Here is a 26,555-nt window from a genome sequence, read left to right as displayed (position 1 = left end):
CTCTCTGGCCCTTGCCTGGTGTCAGAATTGCATGACACCCACTCCACACATCACGCATGCCAGGTTCTTTGTAGATAAACGGGTGGGGTCCACTGACCAGCACCATCCAACTCTCTGGTCACTCCCTGCATCCTGCTGGGCTGACCTGGTGGGCAGGGCAGTTCCAGAGGTGGACAGTGGGTCCCCCATTTCCTTACTAGGCAGGTAGCCCCCAGGGGCAGCTTGCCTTCATAAAGGGACCTGTTGTTATGCAACAAAGAACCAGGTATGCACCAGTACTTCTTGCAGCCAGAACCAGTGTTTTGTTGTATTGGTTTTCTGAGACATTTCTTTGTGTAGCCCTGACTGTCCTGGAATGGCTCTGTGGGCCAGACTGGCCTTGAACTCGAGATCTGCCTGCCTCTGCCTCTGGATGCTGGGATTAAAGGTGTGCACCACCGCCTGGTGGTCAACTCCATTTCTTCACTCCAGACTGTCAGGAATGAGAGCCAGGATTTCACAGCTGGGGGGGCAATGGAGCCAAGCACAGATCGACACCCCTATCCTCAGGGTCTCCGTCTCCCACACCACGTGAACGCCAGCGCTTACATATAGGAAAACAACTTTATTAAGAAGGCTGTCAAGTCCAAAAATAAAACTCTTGATACAATTTTTTAAACCCTTAAATCAGTTCAGCAAATATATAATCGGTGATTTAGCTGTCAAAGATTAAAGGTTCGTTGCTTTATTTAAAATAAAATATATTTTAGTTCTTAAAATTTATTCCATAAAGTACGTATATCTAATATAAATTCCCTACATATACACAGGAAGTATGAAGTAAAAATAACAATAAAAAAAACTTTAAAAACTTTTTTAAAAAACAATAACAAAAAACCACAACACTGAGTCTTAATTTAAAAAACAAAACAAAAAAAAACACAATAAAACAAAAGTTACAAATTTGTTGATGGGACACCCCTTGATACCCTCCCCTTACCCTCCTCTGGCCACCCCGTGGCTGATGTACAAAATGGTATATATTTGCCCCAAAAAAAGGGAGTGTGTGTTGGGGGAAAAAGCCACCTGCCTTTTTCTGGAAGTTTCTACAAGAATCCACACTGTTAAATCCAGTGAGAGTTGTAAATATCGTGTTATTTTTTTTTTGTTTTGTTTTAAGATCACCCCGGAAACAAGGAGGGATGTCTTAATTAAAAAGTGCAAACAGGATTCTCCGGTTGTATTGTCACCGGCTCACTCAATACTGTCACTGGTCAAGAACGGAGGCGAGGCGGAGGCGCTGCTGCTGGGCCGCAAGCCGATGGCTTCGGTGACTGCTGCTGGAGTTAAAGCTGTTTGTGACACGCATGGGCCCCTCTCCCTCCCTACTTCTCCCCCCTCCCGCTCGGGGAAGCCAGGGCCCCCCGTCGAGTAGGGGTGCACTAGGAAAAGATATGAATGGCTTGGGTGGCCGGCGTGCGGCAGGCGGGGCACTCGGGCTCACTCTTCCCGCAGATGCGGACAGCACAATCCATGCAGAAGAGGTTGTGGCCGCAGGGGACCAAGGCGGCCATGGCCTCGCCTTCTGCGCACACCACACATTCGCGAGCCAAGGCTGCGGCGGGTGGACCCGGGGCTGCTGCGGACGCTGAGGAGTTGGCCGCTGTGGTAGATGGCTTGTGGTTGCCCTCTGAGGCTCCGGCGTCCAGGGTGGAGGACACCGGGGCGGGGCTGGGCAGAGAGGGGGCCGTGGAGAAGGTGGTGCTGCCCGAGAAGGGTGGCAGCGCGCTCTGCGGGGGTCGCCACGGCACAGCACCTACTGGATCCGGGACGCCTCGACGTGCCAGCGGCAGCTCCAGGCTGAGTCCTCCGGGGTCAGGCAGCGTGGGCGAGTGGCGCGGTGTGGTGGTGGCCCCGCTGCTGCGCCGCGCGCCTGTGTTAGGTTGCGCGGGTGCCCCGTTAACAGCGGGGCAGCTGCTGAAGGCTGGCAGGGGCGCAGCTCGCTCGAAGGGTGCCCAAATGGTAGCTGTGGCAGGCACAGTCAGGTCCAGCGCCAGGAAGTCAAAACCAAAATCACAATCTTCAGGGGTGGCTGTCCCCGTGGGGGCTCCAGGCCCATCCCCACCAAACGTGAAGCCCCCATTGCCCGAGCCTCCATAGGGGCTGCTGGGACTCGGGTCCGGCAGGGGCGGCCCACCACGGCTACCCACGTAGAAGGGCTCGGGGGTGCTGGTTGCGCCCAGGGCACTGTCCCCACGCAGGCTGCTGGTGGCGGCGGGGGGCCTCCGTCCCGGGTGAGGTGCCTTGGCCCAGAGGCTGGCTGCAGCTCCCAGAAGGTCCAGACACACGTCGGTACCATTGGCATGGAAGTCACTGTCGGGACCCGCGTCCGTGAAGGCGCCGGTGCGCAGCGTGATGTGTGCCTCGATCTCCTCCCGAGCTCGGTCCACGTTCTCGGGCATCCCGGTCACTGCAAACACTGGCTCCTTGTCGCGACCGGGGGTCACGATGTACGTGTGCGTCCTTTGCTGGATCCGTTTAATGGTGGCACCCTTGGGCCCCACCACCAGCCCCACCACGCGGTAGGGCACTCGCACCTGGATGGTGGTCTGGCCGGGCAGGTTGGGGGGACCTGGGGTGGCCCCCGACAGCCCGCCTGCCTTGCTGCGCGTGGCTCGGATGAGCGAGAAGTGCTCAGCGGCTGACAGGATCTCCCGCTTGGCCATCTCCACATCCTCCTTGCGCCCCGTCACGATGAAGACCGGCTCCTCCCCGCGTACTGGCGTCTTGATGTAGGTGTTGGTCTTGGCGCGCAAGGCCTTGATCTTGCATCCTAGGAAGATGGAGACACGTGACCCAGGTGTGCCCATCGTATATACACTACACAGACCTCCTACCCTGAGCCTCATTTCCATCTCTGGGCACAGAGGATCGGCCAGAAGAGCAAGCACCGCAGCAGGGTTACAGCCGAGTCGGCTACCATGCCTGAAGCCTGGAACCCCAATCACCAAGACCAATACGGTGGAAGAAGAGAACCAACTCCCACCACTTCGCCTTTGACTGCCACACTGTCTTGAATCTGCTCCCCAGGAATGAATGAAGGAAGGAAACCGAGTGTAGCCTCCTCAGAATCCACACCAGCTGTGGCCTGACTGTGTCCCTCCCCGCCTTAGCGGAAAAGCAATAATCAGGATAACAGGACTCAGAAGTAATGTCAGGAGCCTACCGCCATCCTCACTGGGCTAATCGCAATGCCGTGGCACACTTCTGAGAGGCTGAGGCAGGAGGACTGCCAGGAGTTCGAGGCCAGCTCAGGCTGCCTGGCGACACTCAGTCCCATCTCTGGCATTGTTAAAGTGGAGGAGGGCAGGAGTTCACAGCGGGGCTCTACAGTGAGTCTGAGGCCAGCCTGAGCTAACCTGAGAACCATCAGGTCCAGACCCTCTAACGCCAGTGTGGGGGTGGGGGCTGAGGTGCAGAGGATGGGAGTGTCCCAGGCCACCGGGAACACCAGGGTCTCAGTCCGATGGCAGACTCCTGAGCCTTAACTCTGGGACACTCCAGAAGGTCCAGGTCTTTGTTTGTTTGGGGTTTTGTTTTTTTGTTTTTTCGAGACAGGGTTTCTCTGTAGCTTTGGAGCCTGTCCTGGAACTAGCTCTTGTAGACCAGGCTGGCCTCGAACTCACAGAGTGCTGGGATTAAAGGCGTGGGCCATCACAGCCTGGCTGAAGGTCCAGGTCTTTGTCTATGGTTGTAGACTGGGGAATCCCCTGGGGGCAGCGCACCTGGGAGCTGGAGCAGGAACACCGTGGGTGGCGCTCCTCAGGGGGCGTCAGGCTGCCGCAGTGGGCCCAGCAAGCCCTGGCAAGTGTGCACCATGGCCACCAGAACGGGGTCTCAGCTATGGAAGTCACACCTCTCTCACAAGTGTGGCCAGAGTTTTCTGCCATTTCCAGTGTCAGGAGTTGAGGGCCTCTTTCCCCTATTTGGCTAACATGTCTTCTTCCATGGGACCCCCAAAGTGCCTCAGGCTTGCCCCTGATCTGGCTGCCATGGCTTCAATTCTTATACACTGGAAGGCAGGAAGGGACTGGGTGTGGTGGTGGAACCCCACTACCTAGGGTCTTCTGTCCCTGACTTCAGGTGTTTGAACACCAGGGGCTTACGGGACAACAGCCTGGCTCATATACCGTTCTATATAAAGAGCTGAGGGAGACAGTGGCAGCTAGGGACAGACATGTGAACCTAGAAGGGGAGGCAGGAAATGAGGAAAGGACCCCCCACACACACACACACTCCGGTCGGCAGCTACTCCTTGGCTGTGCCCACATGCCGTGGCCCAGATGGTAGCCTTAGGTACCAAGAGGGTACAAGGAGCAGGATATGTTGGCACACACCAGTCTGAGGCTGAGGAAGGTCTGCCCCAAGATGGAGGTCAGCCTGAACTACAAACACACAAACAGCTGGGACTGCAATAACAAACACTGGCCTGGGTCCTGGTTCAGGGGACTCCCCCCAACCCCATGAGTGACTAGGGGCGTGGCCCCAAATACCCTCCAACTCATTCTACATCTGAAAAGACTGAGGCTATGAACAGCATGGTGCCAGGGGGACACCTTGGGTCCCTGTTGCTCTGGTCAGGTGTGGGGACAAGTACGGGAACATCTTTTGTGCCCAGGGGGAGAGCGTGCACCTGACCCAGCCCCGCGGAGAGCACTGTGGGTGGGCACGGGGACACCAAGGAACAGGAACCAGGCAGGGGACGGCGATTGGTGACGTGTTAACTCAAGCTAAGCACACCTGGGAAGTGGGATCTCAACCGACAACCACAGTGATCAGATTGGTCTGTGGGTGTGATCTGTGGGCATTTCCATGAATGATTGACGGGGAGGACCCGGCCCATGGTGGGTGGAGCCACCCCTAGGGTGGTGGTCCTGGGTACAACAAGAAAGCTGGCTGAGAGAGCCCTGGGGGCATCTCCGTGGTCACTGCCCCAGGCCCTGCCTGCCTTCCCTTCCTGGAAGATCAAAGCAAACCTTTTTCTCTCAGGCTGCTGTTGGTCAATGTTTTATCACAGCAAGGAGGATGGGGCGCTGGTCAGAAGTGGGGCTGGCATCGCCTTCCACATTCAGGCATTCAGGGTGCCTTCCCGGGGTCTGAGTCCATTTACTCAGTACACACTTGTGTACCACACACTAGTGTCAGGGGGAGGGGCACCCCAGCATGACATCCCAAAATCTGGGTCTCAATTACATGTAGGGACTGAGCACAGAGGCCCTGGATTTGATCCCCTAGCTCAGCTGTGTAAGGAGGACCCACCTCCAGGAAGAGGCAGTAGTCAGGTCTGGGACAAAAGACTACAAGCCTTGGCTTCCACACAAATCTACAGACACTGGACAAATGTGGGAAGCTGGTCTCGGTACGGTCAGGGAGACGCACCAGGAGGAAGACTATGTGGGAAGACAGCGCGGGGTGGCAGAGGCTGCCTTTGCCACTTCTAGCCATGAGCCCCCAGGCCCAGCACATCCATTCTCAGCAGGCACAGAAAGGACGGAGAGGATGAGCAAAAGGGCAGGAAGACACTGGCTCTGCCCCACCCACCTGTAACTAGGGAACGAGGTCGTGAGGTGCCCCCACCTGCTGGAGGGGGACAGCTGACCTTGCAATTCAAACCACACATATCCCCATGGGCTACAGAGGGTCCAGGGATGCCTGAGCCCCACCCTAAAGTTCTTACAACCAGGTGGACCCCCCTGTCAGTCGGGGGTGCCGGGCGCAGCCTACTGTGGGTGTGTGAAGGGCCAGGAACTGCCCACCACCCTCCTGCCCGCCCCAGTAGCTCAAGGGCCAATGAGCAAAGGCTGGCCTGATGTCACCATGCGAATCTCAGCCTGGCTTTGGAACAAAGAGAACAATGGGGAGGACAACAGAGACACTCCCCAGCTCCCCAGTGCTGCAGCAGGGACCCCTATATTCTGGGTAGCTAGGATTCCTACACCCTAGGCCTACTGGGGGTCAGTATGTCAAGATGGGCTCCAAGGGGCTACACCCCACTGGAGCGCTGCAGCCAGGAGGTCCTATAAATCCCAGTTTCTCAAGCTCAGGGGACGGCCTAGGGTTAGAGTTCTTTTCTCAGGCTACAGCACCCTATTCTGAACCCCTAGGGAGATGAGGGGTGCACCTTCTAAGCTATTACACATCCCTCCTCACCCTTCTGGCACCTTCCCTGGGCTACCAAATCTGAACTGGCCCCGCCCCACGTCTATGGTGCTGGTGGGGGGTGGAGCACCCACCGCCCAGCCCTGGCTGCCACTTCTGGGGGGCCTGTGTTTTAGAGTGTCCCCAGCTATGGCACACCGACTGTGATTGCCCCCAGGAACCCAGACAATGGCGGCGGCAGTGTCCACAGCTTGGGCTGTACCCAACTTCTGCAGCAGCCGGCGGCTTTGAACAAAGGCGCCAAGGAATCTACCGAGGCCCACCCAGAAGCCACGCGGGGCGTGTCCCGGGGTCTCCTGGTCACATCCACTCAGGATTAGAATGAGTAGGAGCTGTTCCTTCCCCCCCTCCCCGTCAAACACACCCCCCTGGCATCTATCAATGAGGATAAGCAGTAACCCTGCAACTCCCTCCCCTCCGACGGCAGCCACTCACCCTGACGACCCACGATCTCCGCGACATGCTCCGAGCTGGGCACAGGCACACACTCGGTCATGTTCACGCTCTTCTTGCGACTGCCGATCACGTTCAACTGCTCAGCCAGCAGAGTCGAGGGACCCAGGGCGCCCGGGTGTGGCGCGAAGCTGGCGAACACGTCTGGGGGAGATGGCCGGGGGCTCACGTCGGGGTCCAGAAGAGGTAGCCCGCCAGGGGCTACAGAGGAAGCCACGGCCATCGTGGGTGCCAGGGCCACCGAGTGTCCCACAGTCACTGAGGGTGCTACGGTCACCGAGGGTGTCAATGCCATCGAAGGTGCCACGGTCACCGAGGGTGCCACAGCCATGCAGGGCGCACAGGTCACAGAGGATCCAACGGCCATCGAGGGTGCACTGGTCACCGACGGTGCCAGGGCCATCGAGGGTGCACCAGTCACCGAGGGTGCCAGGACCATCGAGTGTGCACCGGTCATCGAGGGTCCCACGCCCATCGAGGGCTCACCAGTCACCGGGGACGCCACGGCCGTCTCGAGCTCGTCGGGGGGTGCGGGCCCGTCCTCCCCGCGCTCCGCCGCCCCGTCCGCGCCGCGCGTCGCCGTCCCCTCCTCATCTCCGGGGCGCGCACCCCCCAGCCCGAGCGCGGACAGCTGGTCCAGCGCCAGGCGCAGCGCAGCGGCCGCGTCGTCGGGCTCGGGTGGCGGCCGGGGCGCGGCATCCTCGGCTCCCGCGAGTGCAGGGTGTGGATGCCCAGGGTCGCCGGCGGTGGTCCCGGTTCCCGCCCCGCCCGCGTCGGGCTGCCCACTGGAGCCCGGCATGGCTTTAGCGCTCGGGCCCGCGCCGCCGCCGCCGCCCGCGCCGCCCTCCGCGTCTGCGAGCTCGGCCGCCGGCCGCCGGCATCCAGCGGCGGGGCGGGGACGGCGGCGCGGGGATGCTGCGGGGACGCGGGGCTGCGGGGCGGTGGCGCTGTGGTGGGGCTGACGGCGGCTCCTGGGCGGCCGAGGCGGCGGCGGCGGCGGCGGCTGCGGGGGCGCGGCGGCGGCGGTGGCACGGGACGCTCGTGCCTCCCTCCCTCCGCCCTCCCGCCGCCCCGCCCCGGCCCCGCCCCGCGACGTCACCGCGGCCAACAATGGGCACCGCCGCTGCGCATGCGCGGACCGGACCCGAGGTCACGTGTTCGACCTCCTCCCCACCCCCCAGCGCGCTCGCACGTGCGGGTGGCGCCGCAGGTGGATCGCCGGAGTTGGGAGGACTCAGAGCCTCGTCTTTGCGTCCCGAGGTGTCTGGGGAGGGTGGTGTGCACCAGGGGCCCTCCCCATCACCCCTGGCCTCGCCATCCTCCTCCCAGTGCGCTCCAAGGCACCCTTGGCACCTCTGTCCGGGATCACGTCGCAGTCACCGTTTCCCCCTGCCCATTCCACTCTAAGATACTGATGGAGTCTCCTCTGCACGCAAAGTGTGGCGTTCCTCTCCCGTGTCTAGCTTCCCAAGTCGGTCCACGCCCTTCGAAATCAGAGAATTCCTCCCGCTGTGCCTGGGGACTCTAGGGACCCGCCGGCAGTGAGCACCTCGCGGACACAAGGTGTTTTCTCTCTCGCACCTCACTCTATCAGCGCAAAGGTCCTTCCCTCTCTGCTCTGCCCTCCAGAACTCAGAGACTTCTCTCGTTTGGGGTACCATAGCGCTTCCCGTCCCCCATATCACCCCTAAAGTCATGACACCTTTCTCTGCGCCACAGGGTGGCCATTCCTTTCTCTTGCCTGCCAGGCACTTCTAGCTGATATTCCCTGAGCCGGGGCCTCTATCCAAGTACATCTAATGAACTGGGGACCCTTTAGATGACCCTGCCTTCTGGTATCCTGCTAGAGCAGGCCCCTGGTCGGACACCTCTTGCCATGGTGCCTGGCCAGCCCCTCAGGGTCCTTTCCCAAGTCAAGTCTCCTGTCCTAACACCTCATCCTCCTTGGGGATGGAGGGGACTGTATACCCCCAGACTTATACATCATCCCCTGGATGGGGGGGCTTCTGGGGTAAGTAGCTTCCCACCAGCCACTGCCCACAGTCATCGAGACCCACTCTTACCCGAGGTGCCTGGACTCTGCAGGATGGGAATCCTGTCCCCAGCTGGTGCACACACCTCGGCGTTCCTGTGTGATTTCTCACGATGAACTGAAGGAACAGGATGGACCTGCTTGGGTCCCTGCTCCTCAGCTCCCTCAGCCACAACAGGGCCTCCTCTGTTTGTGTGTGTGTCGTCCTGTCTATGGCTTTCGGTTACTTGTATAACCATCATGAACACAGTGCAGGTTGCAGCCCTGAGGAGTATCTTGGTACCTCCAGCGTGTTGTCTCTTGCCCAGATGTCACCTCACTCTTGGTCAAGAGCTGGCAGGCTGAAAAAAAAGCTGGCACCTTTAAATGCCAGGCCAGCCAGGGCTACACAGTGACATCCTATTTAAAAACAACAACAATAACATTAAGAAATCAATGTTGGGCTGCAGTGGTGGTGCACACCTCTAATCCCAGCACTCAAACTCTGGAGGTGGGAGGCAGAGGGAGGTGGGTCTCTGTGAGTTCCAGGACAGCCTGGGCTACACAGAGAAACCCTGCCTTGGGGGAAAAGCACTAAGTTTTTTTTCCTAACTCTGATGTGTATCCCCACCCCCGCCCAGGGCTCAGCTACTGGCCTTGTAGCTTCTTCACTTGGCAGAAACTTCCAGCAGCTTTGGCAGGTGTTCAAAGCCAGAGGCTGCGTTGGGATGCTGGCAGTCAAGCGGGTCACCTCTGCCCTCCCCCCAGGGCTTTGGATCTGGGCTGATGGAGCACGGAGGAAAGAATGTTCTGGGAAGGGAGGTGAGCAGTGGGGGGAGAGCCTGAAGAGTCAGAGTGTCACAATGCCAGGAGTCCAGGGTCGCCTCAATCAAGAGATTAGGGGAGAGGGACTGAGGAGACAACACAAAAGTGACTTCAAATTACCACAGTTTGCTTGTAATCCCAGCACCGGGAGGGAGGCGGATCCCTGGTCAGCAGCTCCAGCCTCAACCCCGAGCTGAGCTAGAGAGCAATGGTGTGAGTGGCTGGAGAGGAGACTGCTGCGTAAGAGTGCTTACTACTCTTGCAGAGGACTGAGGTCCAGTTCCCAGCACCCACATAGCAGCTCACAGCTGCATGTAATTCCATTTCCAGGGGACCAACGCCCTTGTCAGACCTCCGTAGGACCTCTGTGGGCTCCTGTTGGCTTATGATACAAAGACATAAATTCAGGCAAGTACACATTTTTTTAAGTTAAAAAATTGAAGCGTGAACTGCGTGTGTGGTGGCACTCGGGAGGGAGGGAGGGAGGGCAGGGGTCTCTCGGAGTTCCAGACTGCCTGGGCTAGAGTGAGATATGTCTACAAACATCCCAGCGCTGGCAGAAAGGGACAGTGTGGGGCTCAAGTGTGGGGTTTGTCTGGAGTGTGAGTGACTCCAGGAGTGGGATTGTGTTCACGGGGTCTGAAGTACTTGAAAGTGTGTGACACCCCCAAGACACAGTATGTAGAAGCTTGTGCAGCCTGCCTCTGAGAGTGATCTGATGGACGACACCCGAGGAATGACCCCAGAATGCTGCTAGCCACCTGTATCCAGGTGCACACCAGTGAGGGGGCGGAGCATGAACAACATACAAACAAACCAATAAAGTAAAATAACACAAACTGACTAAACTGGGCACTTCCTGCTTGGGCACTTGGCTGGGGTGGGGGTTGGTGGTGTCTCAGCAGGAGAGCACATCCCCTCAAGCCCTTAGCCCTAGGTTCCCTGCCCCATCTCCAAATTAAGAACTAAATATGGAGAGCTGGAGAGGTGATGATTCTTAACTCAACAATGGCTGCTTTCCCAGTAGACTCAGGTTCAATTCCCTGCACCCACACAGTGGCTCACAACCATCTCAACTCCAGCCCTAGGGTTCTGGCGCCCTCTTCTGGCCTCTATGTACACAGCACAATACAGTCCTTTGACCTTCACCCCAGTGCCCTGGAATTAAAGGTGTGTCCCCCTGCAGGACACCTTGCTGAAGCCAGCACACAAGGCTCCGAGCGTGTGAGTGCTCTTGACACTTCAGGCTTCACATATAATAGTAAAGCTAAATTTGGAGAGTCCTTTGATTCACTTGAAAATGGCTGCAGGAATCAGTGTTAAGGATCTCTCCCCTCTGATTAGTATGATGACATGGGTCCCAAGCCTAGGACCAGATACTTAACTGCCTCCATGTAGTTCCACAATATCCCATCATCACGAGAGGCCGTATCATCATGACCCTTCCCCCACAGCTCCCAGCACATGGCTTGTGCAGTTGGGAAGGACTGGAGGGTGCTCCATGCACCTGCTCGGGTGCAGAGACTCCATCCCCACCTCCTGGGACAGCGAGGTGCCCTTGAACCACCTAGTCACCAGGCTGAGCCCTCAACCACGTTGCAGATTAGGAGCAGGGATCCATCCCTGCTCTCATGGGACCTGAGGGCCTTTAGCCCAAAACCCACCACAGGGTGTCCCACCAGAGGTTGTACTGTCTCTTGGCCTGTTGGGGCCACCGGTGACTTAGAGCCTAGACACAGGGTGCCTTTCTTTGGGCGGCTAGGTCCTGTGGCGGAACAGTGTCACCAGGGCAGGACTGGTCCTATCTGATGGATACAGAGTTGCCCAAGGAAAGCAGGTCTCACAGTGGAGGGTAAGATGGGAGTCCTCTCATTGGTGGGGCAGCAGGGTAATGGCATTCCAGAGTTGTCTACCCCAGGCCAGTGGGCTCTCTGGGATGGAGCCTTGGGGAAGCCACACCTTCATCCCACCCACAGATGCTGGGGGCACTAGTCCCTGTCCCGGAGGAAACTTACCCCGGGTCCTCTGGGGTGGCACAGGTCACTACAGTCAGTACCAGAGAACCCAGAGCTGTCTAAAGTTTGACCCACACAAGAGTGGCAACTTTGTCGGAGGAGGCTGCCCTGGTATAACCCAGTGACAGGAAGGGTGGTCCTTGTGGGTGAGGACAGGCAGAGGCACCAGCTCTTAGTCTTGGACGCTGTCCAGCCCGGAGGAGACCCTGGTGTGCTCTGCAGGACCGCTGCAGGGTCTGATGGGTGACCCCACAGGCTCAGAAGCAGCGGGCACTGTGGGCTCACCAGGCACCCTCGTTGGAGCTGTGGCTCATGGAGTGAGAGGTCAGAGGTCAGAGGCTGAGAAGCTCCTACCATAGGTTTATTGAAGGAAACCGAGTTCCTGACTGCTTGCTGGCCCTCAGCTCGGGGAGGCTGAGCAACCCGAGACTGGCAGCAGCCTAGACCCTGATCCGACGTTGAAAGGCAGGAACCAAAACCTCCCTCCAGTGCCCAACAAAGCTTGTAGCTCCTTGGTGTCCTTGGTGCCAAGCAGGGCCTGTTCCTATGGTGAGGACGCAGGAAGGTAACGATGAGGCCACCTCCCAAGCGGGGCTCCGACCTTCAGTTTTCAGTGTGGGGTTTCTCGCCAGGAAGCACAGGGGCAAATGAGTCCAAGCCCCACAGGGGGCTCCCTGCACTGAGACCCGGCAGCTGGAAAAGGCCCTGGGAAGAAGATGGAGGCTTGTTGCCTGCTGGCTTGGCCTCCACCAGGTCCAGGCAAGGCTGAGGGAAATCTGCGACCTGAACTTGGCCGGGACATCTGGAAACAGCAGAAGGGAAGTCATTAGCAGCCTGACTAGGGAACAGGGCCGGCACCCTATCACCCCGTCCTGCACCACCTGCGCTAGACACGCTCAGGCTCTGGTTCGTCATCTTCCTCATCTTCATCTTCGTCGTCCTCGGTGCAGGCCTTGTCCAGTGGTGCGTCCCCGTCACGGGCCAGCTCCTCCACGTGGGCCAGCATGTCGGCCATCAGCGCCTCCTCCAGGCGTTTGCGCACCTGCTGCACCAGCTCCTCCTGCTTCCTGGGGACACACATTCTGACAGGGCACACGGGCATGGGCGTGCCACCACCAACCCTTCCAGAAACTCCACACAGCTTCCCCATCAGCTCAAGCCACGGCTGGTCTAACATTTTCAGCTTCTCACATCCAAGCTATGTGGAAGCCACAGGCTACAGTCAGCTGTAGGCCCACGTCCACACAGAGTGGCAAGTGCTGGACCTTGGAGCCACTATGGGACCCGAATCTAGTTCCACAGGGTCATGTCTGTCCTGACCCACCCTGGTGTGAGGCAGGAAACCCAGGCCAGCTCTTCAAGGTCCAGGGCCTCTTGTCCTGAAGTCCTGTCCCAGGGGATCAAAGCCACGTAAAGTCCTCCACTTCCCTGGCCATTACCAGCCAAGCCTCGGACCCTTCCTGAGGGTTGTACTCAGGCCCAGCCCCACCCCGCCCAGCTTGTCAGTTTCTTGATTCTCCCAGGCCTGTGGTAGTCATGGTTACTGAGCCAAGATTAAACCTCACTGTCTTACCCCGGTCCCACCTGACCCCAGCCATTCTAGCACATTCCTGAGAACCCAGGAAGTTGCTGGTCTGCCCTGCATCCCCGCCATGACTAACTGTGAAAATTGGGGGTGGTGGTGTAAGGGCCACCAGTTACCTGATGTCGTCATCAGTCACCATGAAAGCTTTGCACAGTGGCTGCGCAGTGTTCAGCCACACACCAGGATTCTTCTCCACGGCTGCAGAGAGCTGGCCTGTGATGGGTAGGGTGCTGGTGTGCAGCGCACTGGCGATGGCGGACAGCAGCGTTTCATCTGTGCAGCCCGGGCCCACCCCTGCGGAAGGATAGTGTGGGCAGGATCACCTCACAGGCTAGCCTCTGTCAGAAGACAAGAAGGCAATCCAGAGGCCCCACCAAAGCCTGTATCCCCAGGCAAAGGCTTCTGAGCCTGAGGCATGCCAGGGTCCCAGAGTCTAGAGGGATGGCTAGCACACAGTGCTTACTATTATTATTCCAGAGGACCCGGGAGTACTTCGCAGCACCCACATCAGCGCTCACAACACACTATCTCCAGTTGCCGGGTATCTGATGCCTTCAGGCCTCCGTTATTACATGCATGCATATGGTGCAAATAAACCCGCACAGGCACTCATGCGCACGTGCGCCCGCGCGCGCGCGCACACACACACACAATCTTTAAAAAAACAAAACAACAAACCTTACCAGGGCACCCACCCATTTTATCAACGTCCAGAGGGCAGCGGCTACCCGCCCCAGCTTACCCTGCAGGCCCTTGGGCAGGTCCATGGTTCTGACAAGCTCCTCCGCGATGTCAAAGGCGCTCAAGCCACTCAGTTTCTTCTCCCAGAACAGCTTTAGGGAGAGAGGCAAGGTTACTGGAAGCAGAGGTAGGCGGAGCCCTGCCTGTGACCCCACCCATCCAGACCAGCCTTCAGGGGCCCTAGGGGTGTTTACAAATAGGCCTGAAAAACAGAGAGAAGCCTTGGCTTTTATTACGCTGTTTTGTTTTGTCTTTTTTAAAGAGGCTTTCTTGCCGGCCCTAAAATGTACAGACTCTCAAGTGTTGGGCTAAGGGTGTGGGTCACCATGCCTAGCCTGTGGTTCTCTCTAAAGAGTAAATAGAACGATCTAGAGGCCGGGGTTGCTCTGGGGCAGGGCGCTTGCCTATCTCGCTCATCATTGGCTCCCTCCACCCCTAAAGGAGGAGCTTTAGTACAAAAACTCGAGGTTTCCTACAAGGGTGAGCCTCACCTGCCTCGGCTGGTCCACCGCCTTCTGTGGGTCGCTCTTCACCTTGTTGCTGGGGTGGTTGGTGATCTTTGTCACCGGTTGCTTGAAGATGGAAGCAGTCTGCCGTACAGGCAGTGCGGTGTTCAGGTCAGGCTTGCCCTGGGGGGAGAAGACTCTGCAGCGGGCAGCTCCGACCAGGGTCCATGGAGGGTTGGAGGGGGCAGGGAGGCGTTTAGCCAGAGCCTGAATGGTGTTAGGTGGGCGATCAGGCGGGCAGATCTCCCACCCACCAAACCAAATGCGCGCCATGCTTCTGCCAGTGGAGGTACTGACTCGACGGGGATGGTGGCTAACCCGGGGGGGGGGGGGGGGGGCCCTGCTGACGTCACCGCCCTCACCTTGACCTGGTTGGAGGAGTCATAGCGCACGCGCTGGCGGCTCTTATTCATCTTATTCATCAGCATTTTTCCCGTGCGGAAGTCGAAGGTGCTGAGGTCCATGGAGCCGCCCAGATAGCGAGCCAGCTGTGGCTTGCTGCGGAACTTCTTCCCGCTGGGGCTGCGGGAGGGAGGTTGATCAGCCCGAGCAGGACCCACCCTCTACCCACCACCCTTGGGAGGGAGTGTTCACCATGCTTCAGGGTTTCAAGAGATCTTGAGGAAAGCAAGCAGTAAGAACAGCCCTAAAAAGTTGGGCCTTGAGCTAATAAAAGTGATAAAGCCCAAAGGGGCCTTTGAGGGCTTGGAGCTGCCTAGGCCAGAAACCAGTTCTTGCTCCCCAGAAATCATCAATACAGGAATGTATTTATTTGCTTATTTTGGGGACAGGTCTCATGTAGCCCAGGCTGGCCTCAAAACTCAATATATAGCCAAGAATTCCTGATCCTGCTGCTTCCAGCTCCTGAGTGGCCATCGCCTGTTGCTGAAGGTAGGACCCACGACTTCAGGACTACACTGAGTGAACCCCAGCTTTTTTTGATTGGTTTTAAGACAGGGTCTTTTTTTTTTTTTTTTTTTGGTCTTTCGAGACAGGGTTTCCCTGTGGTTTTGGAACCTGTCCTGGAACTAGCTCTTGTAGACCAGGCTGGCCTCGAACTCACAGAGATCCGCCTGCCTCTGCCTCCCAAGTGCTGGGATTAAAGGCGTGCGCCACCACCACCCGGCTTTAAGACAGGGTCTTGCGTACTTCAGACTAGCCTTGAACTTGCTGCCTTCAACTCCCAAGTGTGGGAATGGCACACGTGTAACGGGCATACTCTCTTGAGCCCAAGCACACTGGACAGGGGTAGGTCTGACAACCCCTAACTGCCCCAGCTAAATTCTGTGTCTTCTGGAAACTGGATCCCACCCAACCCCGTGCTAAACACTCACAGAGTCAGAAGATGGGGGCAGCCTGTGTAGTCCCAGATGCATAGCTCACCGCACGCTGGAGCATTACTCAGCCAGCAAAAGGAGCAAAGCTTTGACATACAATATGCAGGAGCCCTGAGGACATCATACTCAGGCATAAAAGGCCACACCATGTGGGAGACCCCATGGATAGGGAACGTTCCAGAACAAGTAGATTTGTTAGGGCTGGAAATGTTCTGGGATTGGTCTTACAGTTGCATAATCTTTGTTATCAATAAAGTCAGGAATGGTGACAGGCTGGCTGTGGCACAGTGGTGAGCATGCACCAGCGCACTAGCGTGTGCACAGCTCTGAATCCAACCAGTCTCAGCCCCGCAGCTGCAGGGAGCCTCTGGTAGGACTGCATGGCACTCAGGCAGTTGCTACATTTCACTGTAACTCTTTATAGCTCAGACAGTGTTGTCTGCTGGGAACCTCATGCATGTGACTGTCCTGCCCAGACAACTCAGGATCCTAGAGCCCTCGGAATCCTCTGCCAGGAGAGATTCCCCAGTGTGAGGAAATCGCATCAACAGCTGGCCAGCGGCTTGGCATGTCACCAGTCTGCAAATCCCAGCATGAGGCATCCTAGCCCATACTGCCTGGAATCCCAAAACCACTGGGTTAGCTAGCACTGAGCCCACATAATGTCCCAAGCTTCAGATCCAACCTTGTGGACCCTAGCCAGGCTCAGGACTTTGATTGGCAGCTGCTTAAGGGGTGGGAGGGAGCACGGGGTAGTGTAAGGCAAAGGCTTCCTGATCCTGACTGCACTCATTTTAAAATGATAAATGTTCCACAATCATATTTGATGGTGACCCCACCTGTCTGAGCATGCTAAAAGCCCACTGCCTCTTAATGAGCAAAATCTGGCATACAGGTCAAAACATATCAACAAACCAGGCAGGGTGGCACATGCCTCTAATTTGAGGCTGAGGAAGGAGGGTCCCCAAGTTCCAGACCAGTCTGAGCTACACAGCAAGATCCTGTCTCAAAAATACAAAAGAAACTCAAGTCAGAATGGCTGTGGCAGCGACCTCCCATGTGGGTATGCCCTGGTAACACACTGTTCCTCTCTGAGCGTGGCTCTGCAGATCCCAACACAGAAGTCTATTGAGAGCTTACCGAGGGAAAATGTACTGAACCCACCGACCGGGCAGCTCGAGCTTGCCCTTAGCAGGCAGTGTGGACCTGCAGTAACACCAGGCCTAAGAGTTCACATGGTGTCTGGCTATGTGTGAGGAACGGGGCAGAATCGTGACAGTGATGATGTTATGCACAAATGACTTGGATGACATTTGTAGCTATCCTGGGGCAAAGGAGGATGAGACAAGGAGGATAACTACAGCCTGGGGACAAGGTGGCTTTGGACCACCTCCCACAAGTGGAGGGCCACAGGCCCCAACAAGCACCAGTTATGTTTCTCACCACTCTGTGCTTTAGACAGAGGTGGTGACAGCTCAGCTCTCTAGAGGCGAGGCCGGCTGCAGGCTGAGGAAAATTTTGAGTGCTCCAGGAAGAAGGTAGCAGACTTGAGATCGTGGCTTGAAGGACTCCAGAAGACAGAACCCCCCGGGGTTAACAAAATTTAGGAAGCTCCAACAAGGCTGGGCAAGTCAGGGAGAAGGGGGCGGGGCCGCATGCACATGTGACCTGGAGACACCATTTGCAGCCCCCCTCAGACCTTTGTGAACCAAGGGCCTTCTTCATTTCAACCCAAAGGGAACCTGAGTCGGTTCTGGCTTCAACCTTATCTATTACCTAAACCCGTGACTATACAAGAGCAAGGGGCCGGCTGAGTCTCCGCACAAAGCACCCATGCAATCCTGACTGAAATGGGGGAAGGGGCCAGTTGCATGCCCGAGGCCCAGGGTTCTATGCCCACTACCGCGCAAAAAAAAAAAAAAAAAAAAAAAAAAAGCCGAGGGAAGAAAACAGCAGGTGCAGGCTGCCCGGCTGCAATTGGGACAACTGGCATTGCCCTCCTTGAGTGTTGCAAGGCAGCCTGGTTTCCGTAGACTACTACCTAGACACTGCATCAAAAAAAAAAAAGTCTTGGACACAAAAGCAACAAAGGCTAAATGTTCACAGTACTCAGAAGTCACTATGGCAGATGTCACTTCTGGGGGAACGAGTAAGAGACGGCTTTAGAAGAACCACAAAAATGGCATTTAGAAAGAAAAAGGCAAAAATACATAGCTGAGGGGAATCAGGCCACCTGGAGCAGTTCGCCCTGCTCCCCGGAACCCCGCTAAGGTCCCCGCGAATTCCCCTCAAGGGTCAAAGGGTCAGCCCAGCCCCCTCCCACCCCTGCTTCCCAGCGGCGTATGGCCCGGGCTGGGCGCCCCTAGCCCGGCGAGCACGGTCCCGGACTCCTCAGAGGACAAAAGCTCGCGCCACAGGAGGGCGCGAAACCGCGAGGCTGCAGTCGCGGGCGGCGCGCACGCGTACTGGGTCAGCGAAAGCCCCGCGTGGCGCACACGCGCTGAGTGACAGCGGCGCGGAGAGGCCCTCACGAGCAGGAGGGCAGGTGCTGGGTCGGGCGCACGCGCACTGAGCGGCGAGCCCAGGCTGGCGCGTGCGCACTGGGCACATCTAGCACGTAGGACGCACTCTCGCACGCACGTCGCCCGGCCCAGACCGCGGCCCGCAGTAGGGGCGCCCAGGCCGCCGCAGAGGCCGCTGGGAGGCGCCCGTTGGGGCCCTGCGCGGCCGGCGCGCTCATTCACCTATAGTAAAAGACATCCCTGTGGCCGGCCGACAGCCCCGACCTCCTGGGCACTTCTTCCCTTTCCCAGCCCTGCGGGAGCGCCGGGCACTCCCACCTCTTCCGCTCCATCGCGCCCCGGCTCTCCGCCCGCCTCCGGGCCCGCCGTCGCCGATGCCGCCGCCGCTGCAAGTCGCGACCCCCAGGCTCGTCGCCGCCTCGGTTCCCTCCGCCGGCACCGCCGCTCGCCGCGGCTGTTCCGACCCGCGGGCCTCCGCCCTCCGCCCCCAGCCGGGCGCGCGCCGGCTTTGCCACCCGCTCGGCCCCCTCCCCGCGCTTCCCAGCCCCCGCTAGGGGGGCCGCTCCGCCCACCCGCCCGCGCGTGGGGCGCGTCTGCGCAGCCGCAGCCTCGGCCCCGCCCCCACGCGCTCGCAAGGCCCGCCCCGCGGCGGTGAAGCCAATGGGATCAGCCCGGGCGCCTCCGGGCCGAGCCGCCCTCCGGCCCCGCCCAGCCGCATTGGCAGGACACGCCCCGTGGCCGCTAGACCAATCGGCGGGGGCAGCCAATCAGCGTGACCGTGCCCGCGCTTGCGCTCTGAACGCCTTAGGCGTCCTGCACCTGGTCCCTACCACGCTGCAACCGTTTCCGCCAGGCGGGCTGTCCTGGGGTCGCGCTCGCCTGCACCTGCGCAGTGTGCTTTTGGCGGGACTCCCATCTGTCTCCTGGCCTTTGTGGCTGTGATCTGGTGCAACTCCAATCCAGTCCTGCTTACATTGCGGCTCCTGCCCCAGCCTCTACACTGTTTGACAGGCGAGCACCACCACACCCGGCTCCAAAAACTGTTTTTTAAGTTTATTCTTGCCGGGTGGTGCTAGCGAACACCTTTTAATCCCAGCCCTCGGGAAACAGGGTCAGGCCTATCTGTGCGAGTCTGAGGCTAGCCTGGCCTACATAGTGAGTTCCAGGACAGGTAGACCCTGTCTCAAAAAATAATTGTACTAGCCGGGCGGTGGTGGCGCACGCCTTTAATCCCAGCACTTGGGAGGCAGAGGCAGGCAGATCTCTGTGTGTGAGTTCGAGACCAGCCTGGGCTACAAGAGCTAGTTCCAGGACAGGCTCCAAAACCACAGAGAAACCCTGTCTCGAAAAACCAAAAAAATAAAATAATTGTACTTTGCCTGTCCAGAAACATCTGATTTTCCCAGACAAGTCTCTCAATCTGTAGCTCACCGTTGCCTAAACTGGCTGGCCAGGGAGATTCCCTGCTGGGCTTTCTGTGGGTGCTGACAATGTTCTCATGTTTGCGTGGCAAGCAGGTTACTGCCTGCTTCATTTTTTTTTAAACTAATAATAAGTAGCCCAGGGCGTTTCCAACCGTACAGACCTTGGGATGGCAGGTGTGTGCCACCACACTCAGAGCCTCGTCCTGTCCCTAGCCTGGTTTGGGACAGGCTCTCACTCCCCCCATCGTACGTCAGCCTTCCAAGCATGGAAGACACAGCTTGACCACCCCTGAAGTCAAAAGTCACTCAAGCTGGCTTTAACTCCAGTCCCCCTGCTTGAGCATCCTGCACAGCTAGGATGCCAGGCCTGCATCACCAGGCCTAGGTGGGTTGTTTTTATTAAAGATTTATGTGTATGGATATTCTGCCTACATGTTCGTCTGTGCATCATGTGTGTCTGGTGCTCAGAGGCCAGGGGGGCAGGGGGCTCCTGAGCCTGGAGCACCGTGAAGTGCTGGGAATAGGGGTTGGGTGTCCCACAAGAACGAGTGCTCTTTACCACCCACCTTTTTTGAGACCAGGTCTCAAGTAGCACAGGCTGGCCTCTCCATGTATCAGACAGGTGGGTGCACTGTACTCAGGACTCTGAGACAAAGTCAGTGCACAGCCCACTCTATCCGGAACCCACAGAAAATAAAATACTTAGGTGAAAATGTGTACCATCGTGCCAGGACTGGAGCGTCCTCGGTTCAGTTCTGTGTTACCATACAGGAAGCCCTGGGGGCCATTCTCCACCCCCACAAACGCAGGCATGGGGGTTACACCTGTCATCCCCGCATTTGTAAAGTGGAGATAGTCAGGTAAGTTTAAGGTCAGCCTTGGGTACATATTGAGTTTGGGGCCAGCCTAAGCTACCTAAGACCCTGTTTCAAAAGCAAACAAAACCTGAAGGAAGAAGCCCTGCTATGTTGGGTATGGTGACCACAGGGGCCCTGAACACTAATTTAAAAGCCATTAAAATGGAGAGTGACTTGTTGGGCAGCCCCGGATAACAAACTGTGCTTTTCCATCTAGAAGCTCCTTAAGTGTGGCAGGATTTCTGCTCGCCAGTGAAGACTCTCCCAGCTCTCTAAACGCTGGGTGCTGAAAGGACCCTTGATGTGGGGAAGCCTTGAAGACGAGGGGGAACCAGGCAGAGGGCATGAGAAGACCGAGCGTCAGAGGTGTGAGAACAAGGTTTAATGTACACCCATCAAGGCAGCCCAAATGTCCATCTGCGCAGAGGCTCCCCGGGAGCTGCGGGACTTGGCCATGTCCAGCTTCCTCAGCATCCTTCACGAGGCTGAACTGTTCCTGAGACAGCAGGTGTGAGCCTGGGGAAGGGGACGACATCGGGTGAGCTGACAGCAGGTGTGAGTCTGGGGAAGGGGATGACAACAGGTGAGCTGACAGCAGGTGTGAGCCTGGGGAAGGGGACGACATCGGGTGAGCTGACAGCAGGTGTGAGCCTGGGGAAGGGGACGACATCGGGTGAGCTGACAGCAGGTGTGAGCCTGGGGAAGGGGACATCGGGTGAGCTGACAGCAGGTGTGAGCCTGGGGAAGGGGACGACATCGGGTGAGCTGACAGCAGGTGTGAGTCTGGGGAAGGGGATGACAACAGGTGAGCTGACAGCAGGTGTGAGCCTGGGGAAGGGGACGACATCGGGTGAACTGACAGCAGGTGTGAGCCTGGGGAAGGGGACGACATCGGGTGAGCTGACAGCAGGTGTGAGCCTGGGGAAGGGGACGACATCGGGTGAGCTGACAGCAGGTGTGAGCCTGGGGAAGGGGACGACATCGGGTGAGCTGACAGCAGGTGTGAGCCTGGGGAAGGGGACGACATCGGGTGAGCTGACAGCAGGTGTGAGCCTGGGGAAGGGGACGACATCGGGTGAGCTGACAGCAGGTGTGAGCCTGGAGAAGAGGACATCGGGTGAGCTGTAAGGTAAGGAAGGAGGACTAGGGACATGATCAGTAGGTAAGGCGTCTGCCATAGGATGTGGACCTGACAGGCCAGAAAACCCAGATGGCTGGCTGCTATAGCCAATCACAGAGTGAGGTACAGATGACACACAGTTCCCAGCACCACAGAGAAGCTCATAACCACCAGGGACTCCAAGCCAGGGGCACTGGAGTCCTCTTCTGGTCTCTGTGGACATGCATGCACACATACACACCTTGCAAAAAATGAAGTAGTCAGAGCAGGTGCCAGGACAGGCTCCAAACCCTGTCTCGGGGGAAAAAAGTTTGAAAACGTAGAGGGGCAGGGAGATGGCCCAGTGAGAGGAGTCTGCCGTGCAAGAATGAGGAACTGAGTTCGAATCTCTGGTCCCTCATGAAAGCCAGGCACTGCTGTGCACGCCTGTAGCCCAGCACTTGGGAGAGAGATGGCACCAGACAAGCAGATTCCGGGGAGCTCCTGGTTGGCCAGATAACCTAGCCAAAGTGGCGGGCTCAGGTTCGGTTCCCATCTCAACTCCTGGCCTTCATACCAGTGCGTGCACACATGTAAGTGTACACGTACACACACACACACACACAAACACGTGGTCTACACAGGACTGCCTTGTGGGCATCAAACTTTCAACATAAGCAAAACAGCCAGTTTGCTGTGGCTCGATGTTGCATACCCTCAGCCTATCCCAAGAGGCCTGGGGCAAGGGACAGCCTCGGGCACCAGCTCCAAGCTAGGCTGCTAGCCAGTTCAGCAGCTGAGGGAGTCCTAGGTGTGGGAAGGTCTGAGGGATCCCCGGCTCTACCTCTTGGCTACCCCAGAACCCCCACCCCACAGCAATCAGGCCCAACACTCAGACTCACCAGGGAGATCCTGAGTGTGACGGGGTTTTCCTAATCATCCTTCTTAAACTTGCCGTTGATGTAAGGTACCCAGTCCAGGATCAAACGCCAGTCTGTGGCCCACACCAGCCCCACAGCACCCATGGCACCCCACATGCTGGCAGTGGGGATCCTGGAGGGACAGAGGCAGTTAGACGAGAACCCTTCTCCCGTGACACCCCACGCTGATGTCAGTCAAGGGCTTTCTCAGTGCTTGTCTACAGGGCACTCGGGAGGCTGAGGCAGGTGGATCTCTGAGTTCAAGGATGCCCTGGTCTTCTAGGGCAGGTTCCAAAACTCCAAAAGTCATAGCTATACAGAGAAACCATAAAAACAAAACAAACAAACAAAACAAATTAAAAAGAACTTGGGTTCTAAGCACTGGACGGCTATGGAACCCTTGCTGGGTCAGGTGGATATTTGGGGCAGGTTCATCAGAAGACCTTCTGTACTGGACAACAGACCTGGGCTGCTGGGAGTCCAGTTCACACAGGTCCAATTGCTTATGCCCAATGGGACCACGTGGAGTTTGGAGATCGCCTATGAAGCTCAACTATGCAGATCACCCAGCTACACTGCTAAATCCTCCCCTCCCCTGTCCCCTACCAAGACACCTAGGTGTCATCTCCAAGCTTCAGATACAAACGGTACCTCTGTTAAGTTGGGAGCATAGCCCCCAGCCCTGAGAGCTGTATTGGTCTGGACTCCAAATCCCAGCATGCAAGGTCCTGACCCCTCAGAGCTCAGGACCACTCCCACAGACTGTGTGAGCTCCCAAAGGAGAAACACGTGGTCTCTTTCCCTTCCTCCTGGTGGGCGCAGCCTCCCAGTTCCCCCTTGCCCCCCCCCCCCCCGAGAGCGCAGGACTCCCATTAAACCTGGGTATTTCTTAATTTGGCTTCTTTTGATTTGGCTTGATTGGGAATTTGCATTGGCAGAGAACTCACGTTAGGAAAAATTCCTAACATCGGCCTGTAGCAGTCACAAAATCTGTGCTGCCTTCCATTGAGGTCACCAGTACCATACAGTCGGGTGTGGTGTCGCTGTAGGCATCAACGCACCCATTACCTACCTGTCAATCCACCAACTGCCTATCATCTGTTTATCGAGACAGGGTTCCATGTGTCCCTCCCTGGCCTGGAATACACATGTATCCGACAACAGCCATGAATTCCTGGTTCTCCTGCCTGCAGAGCCCCAGTACTGGGAGGACAGGCCTGTGGTACTGGGGTTGGCCCGAGACCCCAGAATTGCGTGAGACATTGGAAGGCTGACTTTGGGACTGTAGTATTAACTTGGATAACTTTTATATGCACACCCTTTGTTGCTGTGGATAGGATCTTTTGTATCCAAGGTTGGCCTTGAATCCGTCATCCCCCTGCCTCCATCTCCTATGTGTGCAGTGTGGGGCTGGAACACAGACCTTCGCGCTTGCTGAACAGCTGATCCACCCACTCAGCCACAGCTGGGGCCCGACACTCTTGGATGACAGTCGTTTTAAGGGGCTGGGATGTGAGCTTGACAACAGCACTATGGTCCTGAATCTCATTGCCACCGTTGCCAAAGTTTAAAAAATTAAAAGCCAAGAGGTGGGGGCTGGGAGGTTCAGTGGTTGGGAGGGCTCACTGCCTTGCAGAAGAACCACGTCTCCAGCTGCAGGCGAGCTGAAACTCACGCGTATACATATAAGTGTAAATAAACTAAAATTTAAAGAAGAAAAAAAGGGACCGGAAGGATGACTTTTCATCCAGAGGACTCAGGTTTGATTCCCAGCACCAGCAAGGTGCTCACAACTATGGCTAGTTCTGGGTCCAGGGATCCGATGCCCTCTTCTCGCCAGCGCGGCTACATAGACATACATACAAACAGAACATTCAGGGGGTGGTGAGTGGCTGGGAGTTCCAGGCCAACTTGGGTTACAGTAACACTGTTTCAAAAATAAATAAATAAACGAAAGAATGAACGGAGGCCAAAATCAGCAAAAGGCTGCAAGGTGCTAGGTTGAAAGTCGGAGTCCCGAGCCATAGGAGCGCAGGGTACTGACCCGTACCGCAAAGGGATCCCCAGATCGGGCTGGGGAAACCGAGGCTCGAAGCATCTCCGGCGGACCTCATATCCTCCACCTGCACTGTGTCCTGGAGTCTTCAGCTGCCCCAGTAATTTCCCCCCTATGTCCCCAGGGCACACGGGTGGGACGGCGGGCGACCTCCTCACCAGTTCTTGGCCAGTTCCCGATAGCGTGGGCCCAGAAACTTGCTCAGCATCGCTGCAGGGTCTCAGCACTCAGGGTCACCCTGTTCCAGCTGTCCTGGAGCGCTGCGCATGTGCGGACCTAGCTCTTCCGGCGGCGGTGCAAGTCGGTTCGGAGACATTGATATCTACTTCCGGGGAGGGCTCGGACATCGCTAGATCCCGCCTCTGTGGGCGGGGTGTCTAACAAAATGCTTGGGACTCCTTGGTTCTGAGCCTGGACGGGTGACTTCGGGCTAATTTGATTCGGGTACTAATTTGATAACTTTAATAATACACACCGGTGGTGGCGCACGCTTCTAATCCCAGCTTTGGGAAGGCAGAGGAGGGAGGATCTCCGTGAGTTCGAGGCCAGCCATGGCTACATAGAGAAACGTTGTCTCAAAAGACAACACTACTGTTTTTCAGCTCCTACATCCAGGGCTGGCCTCGAACTCCTCATCCTCTTGCCTCCACCTTCTAAGTGTTGGGCCTGTGCCACCAGGCCCGATACAGGCAGGGCCTTCTAGAAGAGCAGGCTAACCATTGAGCCACAGCCCTGCCCTTCACCAATTTAAACCGAAGGAAACAGGCTACGCAAGTAAGGGACTTGTGCAGAGGCGCCACGGGGAAAGGCTTAGATTGGACTGTGCCTTCGAAGACTCTGAGGTACCCTCCACTTGCTCGGGCATTTCTTACAGGCCACCTTGGGTTCCCATGGTTGGCGCACAGGCAGGCCCTTGTTGGTCACCCTTTCTACCTAAGTTCCTGTCCTGGCTGACCTCCCAGAATGGGCATATCAAAACTTCTCAGTAAGCTCCCTGACCACACGCCAGACTGCCAGGCGGAAGGTGGGAACATCCTCAGATACACATCCCCCAGGAAGCGTTTTGAGACTGTCCCACCTGGATGGAGGGACACAGAAACCCATAAGAAGGTCAGTCCCTTGTCCCTTGGGCCCCACCTTTTAAGTGTGTCTAGTGGTTAGCAACTGGCTCGTGGGTGCCTGGCCTGCTCTGGACTCCTTCCTGGATCCCACAGCTCCCATGGTTCTCCCTGGGGGCTGTGGATTCTATTCTGCCACTGTCCTTAGCCCACAGTGCTGGGATCTCAGGGGTGGGCCTCGCTACAGCTGTGTTAACCCCAGAACGAGGAGGACATAGACATAGAAGGGAAAGGCTCACCGCTGAGCTACTCTGTTCAGGCAAAGCCCTTGTCTCCAAAACTAAGGTGGGGGCAGGAGAGGAGGCTCGGTGCACCAGCTGCTCCTGCAGAGGACCCAGGTTTGGGTCCCAGCGCCCATATGCCTGCTGACAACCACTCAGAACTCCAGTGCTGTTTGCACACACATGGTGCACACATGAACAGACAAGCAAAAAAAAAAACCCATACACTTTAAAACTAAAACAAAAATTAAAAATTAAGTTGGGTAGCCATGCCTTTAATCCTTGCACGCATCCGGAGTCGAGTTCAAGGCTATCCTTGATTACAGAGCATTCCAAAGACCAGAGAGAGAGAGAGAGAGAGAGACAGACAGACAGACAGACAGACAGACAGACACTGGGCTGGTTGGTGGTGGTGCACACCCTTAATCACAGCAGCAGGGAGGCAGAGGCAGGCAATCTCTGAGTTCAAGACCAGCCTGGTCTACAGAGGGAGTTCCAGGACAGCCTGGGCTGTTATACAGAGGAACCAGGTTCAAAAACAAAAACCCCAAAACCAAACCCAGTAAGGTAGAGGGAGGGGCTCAGTGGTAAGGTGCTTGCCACGCAGTCTGGGAATTTGACTCTTCTAACACTCCACAGCTGTATAAAGTGACAGCCCTCTAACTGC

General features: G+C 57.1%; 3 protein-coding genes across 12 annotated transcripts; all 3 read right to left on the bottom strand.

The window, feature by feature from the left end:
- Positions 1-701: 701 nt before the first annotated feature.
- Positions 702-7,725, bottom strand: Mex3d (mex-3 RNA binding family member D). The gene is made up of 2 exons (XM_075975485.1): positions 6,634-7,725; positions 702-2,812 (listed from the first exon to the last, which is right to left on the bottom strand). The coding sequence occupies exons 1-2, from the start codon at positions 7,448-7,450 to the stop codon at positions 1,422-1,424; spliced, it is 2,208 nt and encodes a 735-aa protein (XP_075831600.1). The 5' UTR covers positions 7,451-7,725; the 3' UTR covers positions 702-1,421.
- Positions 7,726-11,842: 4,117 nt separating this feature from the next.
- Positions 11,843-18,770, bottom strand: Mbd3 (methyl-CpG binding domain protein 3). 7 transcript variants are annotated; one of them, XM_075975483.1, is made up of 7 exons: positions 18,416-18,770; positions 14,697-14,856; positions 14,320-14,541; positions 13,830-13,920; positions 13,204-13,381; positions 12,384-12,584; positions 11,843-12,304 (listed from the first exon to the last, which is right to left on the bottom strand). In XM_075975483.1, the coding sequence occupies exons 1-6, from the start codon at positions 18,523-18,525 to the stop codon at positions 12,389-12,391; spliced, it is 957 nt and encodes a 318-aa protein (XP_075831598.1). In that variant the 5' UTR covers positions 18,526-18,770; the 3' UTR covers positions 11,843-12,304; positions 12,384-12,388. The 7 variants fall into 7 exon arrangements, with proteins under 7 accessions (XP_075831598.1, XP_075831599.1, XP_075831591.1 ...); XM_075975484.1 differs by having other exon boundaries at positions 12,384-12,569; positions 14,320-14,457; positions 18,512-18,764; XM_075975476.1 differs by having other exon boundaries at positions 12,384-12,569; positions 18,416-18,662.
- Positions 18,771-20,841: 2,071 nt separating this feature from the next.
- Uqcr11 (ubiquinol-cytochrome c reductase, complex III subunit XI) lies at positions 20,842-24,863 on the bottom strand. 4 transcript variants are annotated; one of them, XR_012910854.1, is made up of 4 exons: positions 24,708-24,863; positions 22,476-22,626; positions 21,836-21,885; positions 20,842-20,990 (listed from the first exon to the last, which is right to left on the bottom strand). XR_012910854.1 is itself a non-coding variant. In XM_075975474.1 (3 exons), the coding sequence occupies exons 1-2, from the start codon at positions 24,755-24,757 to the stop codon at positions 22,506-22,508; spliced, it is 171 nt and encodes a 56-aa protein (XP_075831589.1). In that variant the 5' UTR covers positions 24,758-24,863; the 3' UTR covers positions 20,842-21,035; positions 22,476-22,505. The 4 variants fall into 4 exon arrangements, 3 of the variants coding, with proteins under 3 accessions (XP_075831589.1, XP_075831588.1, XP_075831590.1); XM_075975474.1 differs by lacking the exon at positions 21,836-21,885 and having other exon boundaries at positions 20,842-21,035; XM_075975473.1 differs by lacking the exon at positions 21,836-21,885.
- Between the last annotated feature and the right edge of the window lie 1,692 nt (positions 24,864-26,555).

This window comes from Microtus pennsylvanicus, chromosome 6, assembly GCF_037038515.1.
Source record: "Microtus pennsylvanicus isolate mMicPen1 chromosome 6, mMicPen1.hap1, whole genome shotgun sequence".
Taxonomy (NCBI): domain Eukaryota; kingdom Metazoa; phylum Chordata; class Mammalia; order Rodentia; family Cricetidae; genus Microtus; species Microtus pennsylvanicus.
This window is presented reverse-complemented; position numbering and strand designations above follow the sequence as displayed.

What these genes read in the sequence shown, in the direction of transcription:
- Mex3d (XM_075975485.1), bottom strand. Translation starts at nt 7,450, where the DNA reads ATGCCGGGCTCCAGTGGGCAGCCCGACGCGGGCGGGGCGGGAACCGGG. An exon ending in GGAGATCGTGGGTCGTCAGG is followed by an intron (nt 2,813 to 6,633) that starts GTGAGTGGCTGC and finishes CCATCTTCCTAG; the next exon opens with GATGCAAGATCAAGGCCTTG.
- Uqcr11 (XM_075975474.1), bottom strand. Translation starts at nt 24,757, where the DNA reads ATGCTGAGCAAGTTTCTGGGCCCACGCTATCGGGAACTGGCCAAGAAC. An exon ending in CGGGAACTGGCCAAGAACTG is followed by an intron (nt 22,627 to 24,707) that starts GTGAGGAGGTCG and finishes CTGTCCCTCCAG; the next exon opens with GATCCCCACTGCCAGCATGT.
- Mbd3 (XM_075975483.1), bottom strand. Translation starts at nt 18,525, where the DNA reads ATGGAGCGGAAGAGGTGGGAGTGCCCGGCGCTCCCGCAGGGCTGGGAA. An exon ending in ACTCCTCCAACCAGGTCAAG is followed by an intron (nt 14,542 to 14,696) that starts GTGAGGGCGGTG and finishes AACACCATTCAG; the next exon opens with GCTCTGGCTAAACGCCTCCC. An exon ending in CGGTGGACCAGCCGAGGCAG is followed by an intron (nt 13,921 to 14,319) that starts GTGAGGCTCACC and finishes CTCTCCCTAAAG; the next exon opens with CTGTTCTGGGAGAAGAAACT.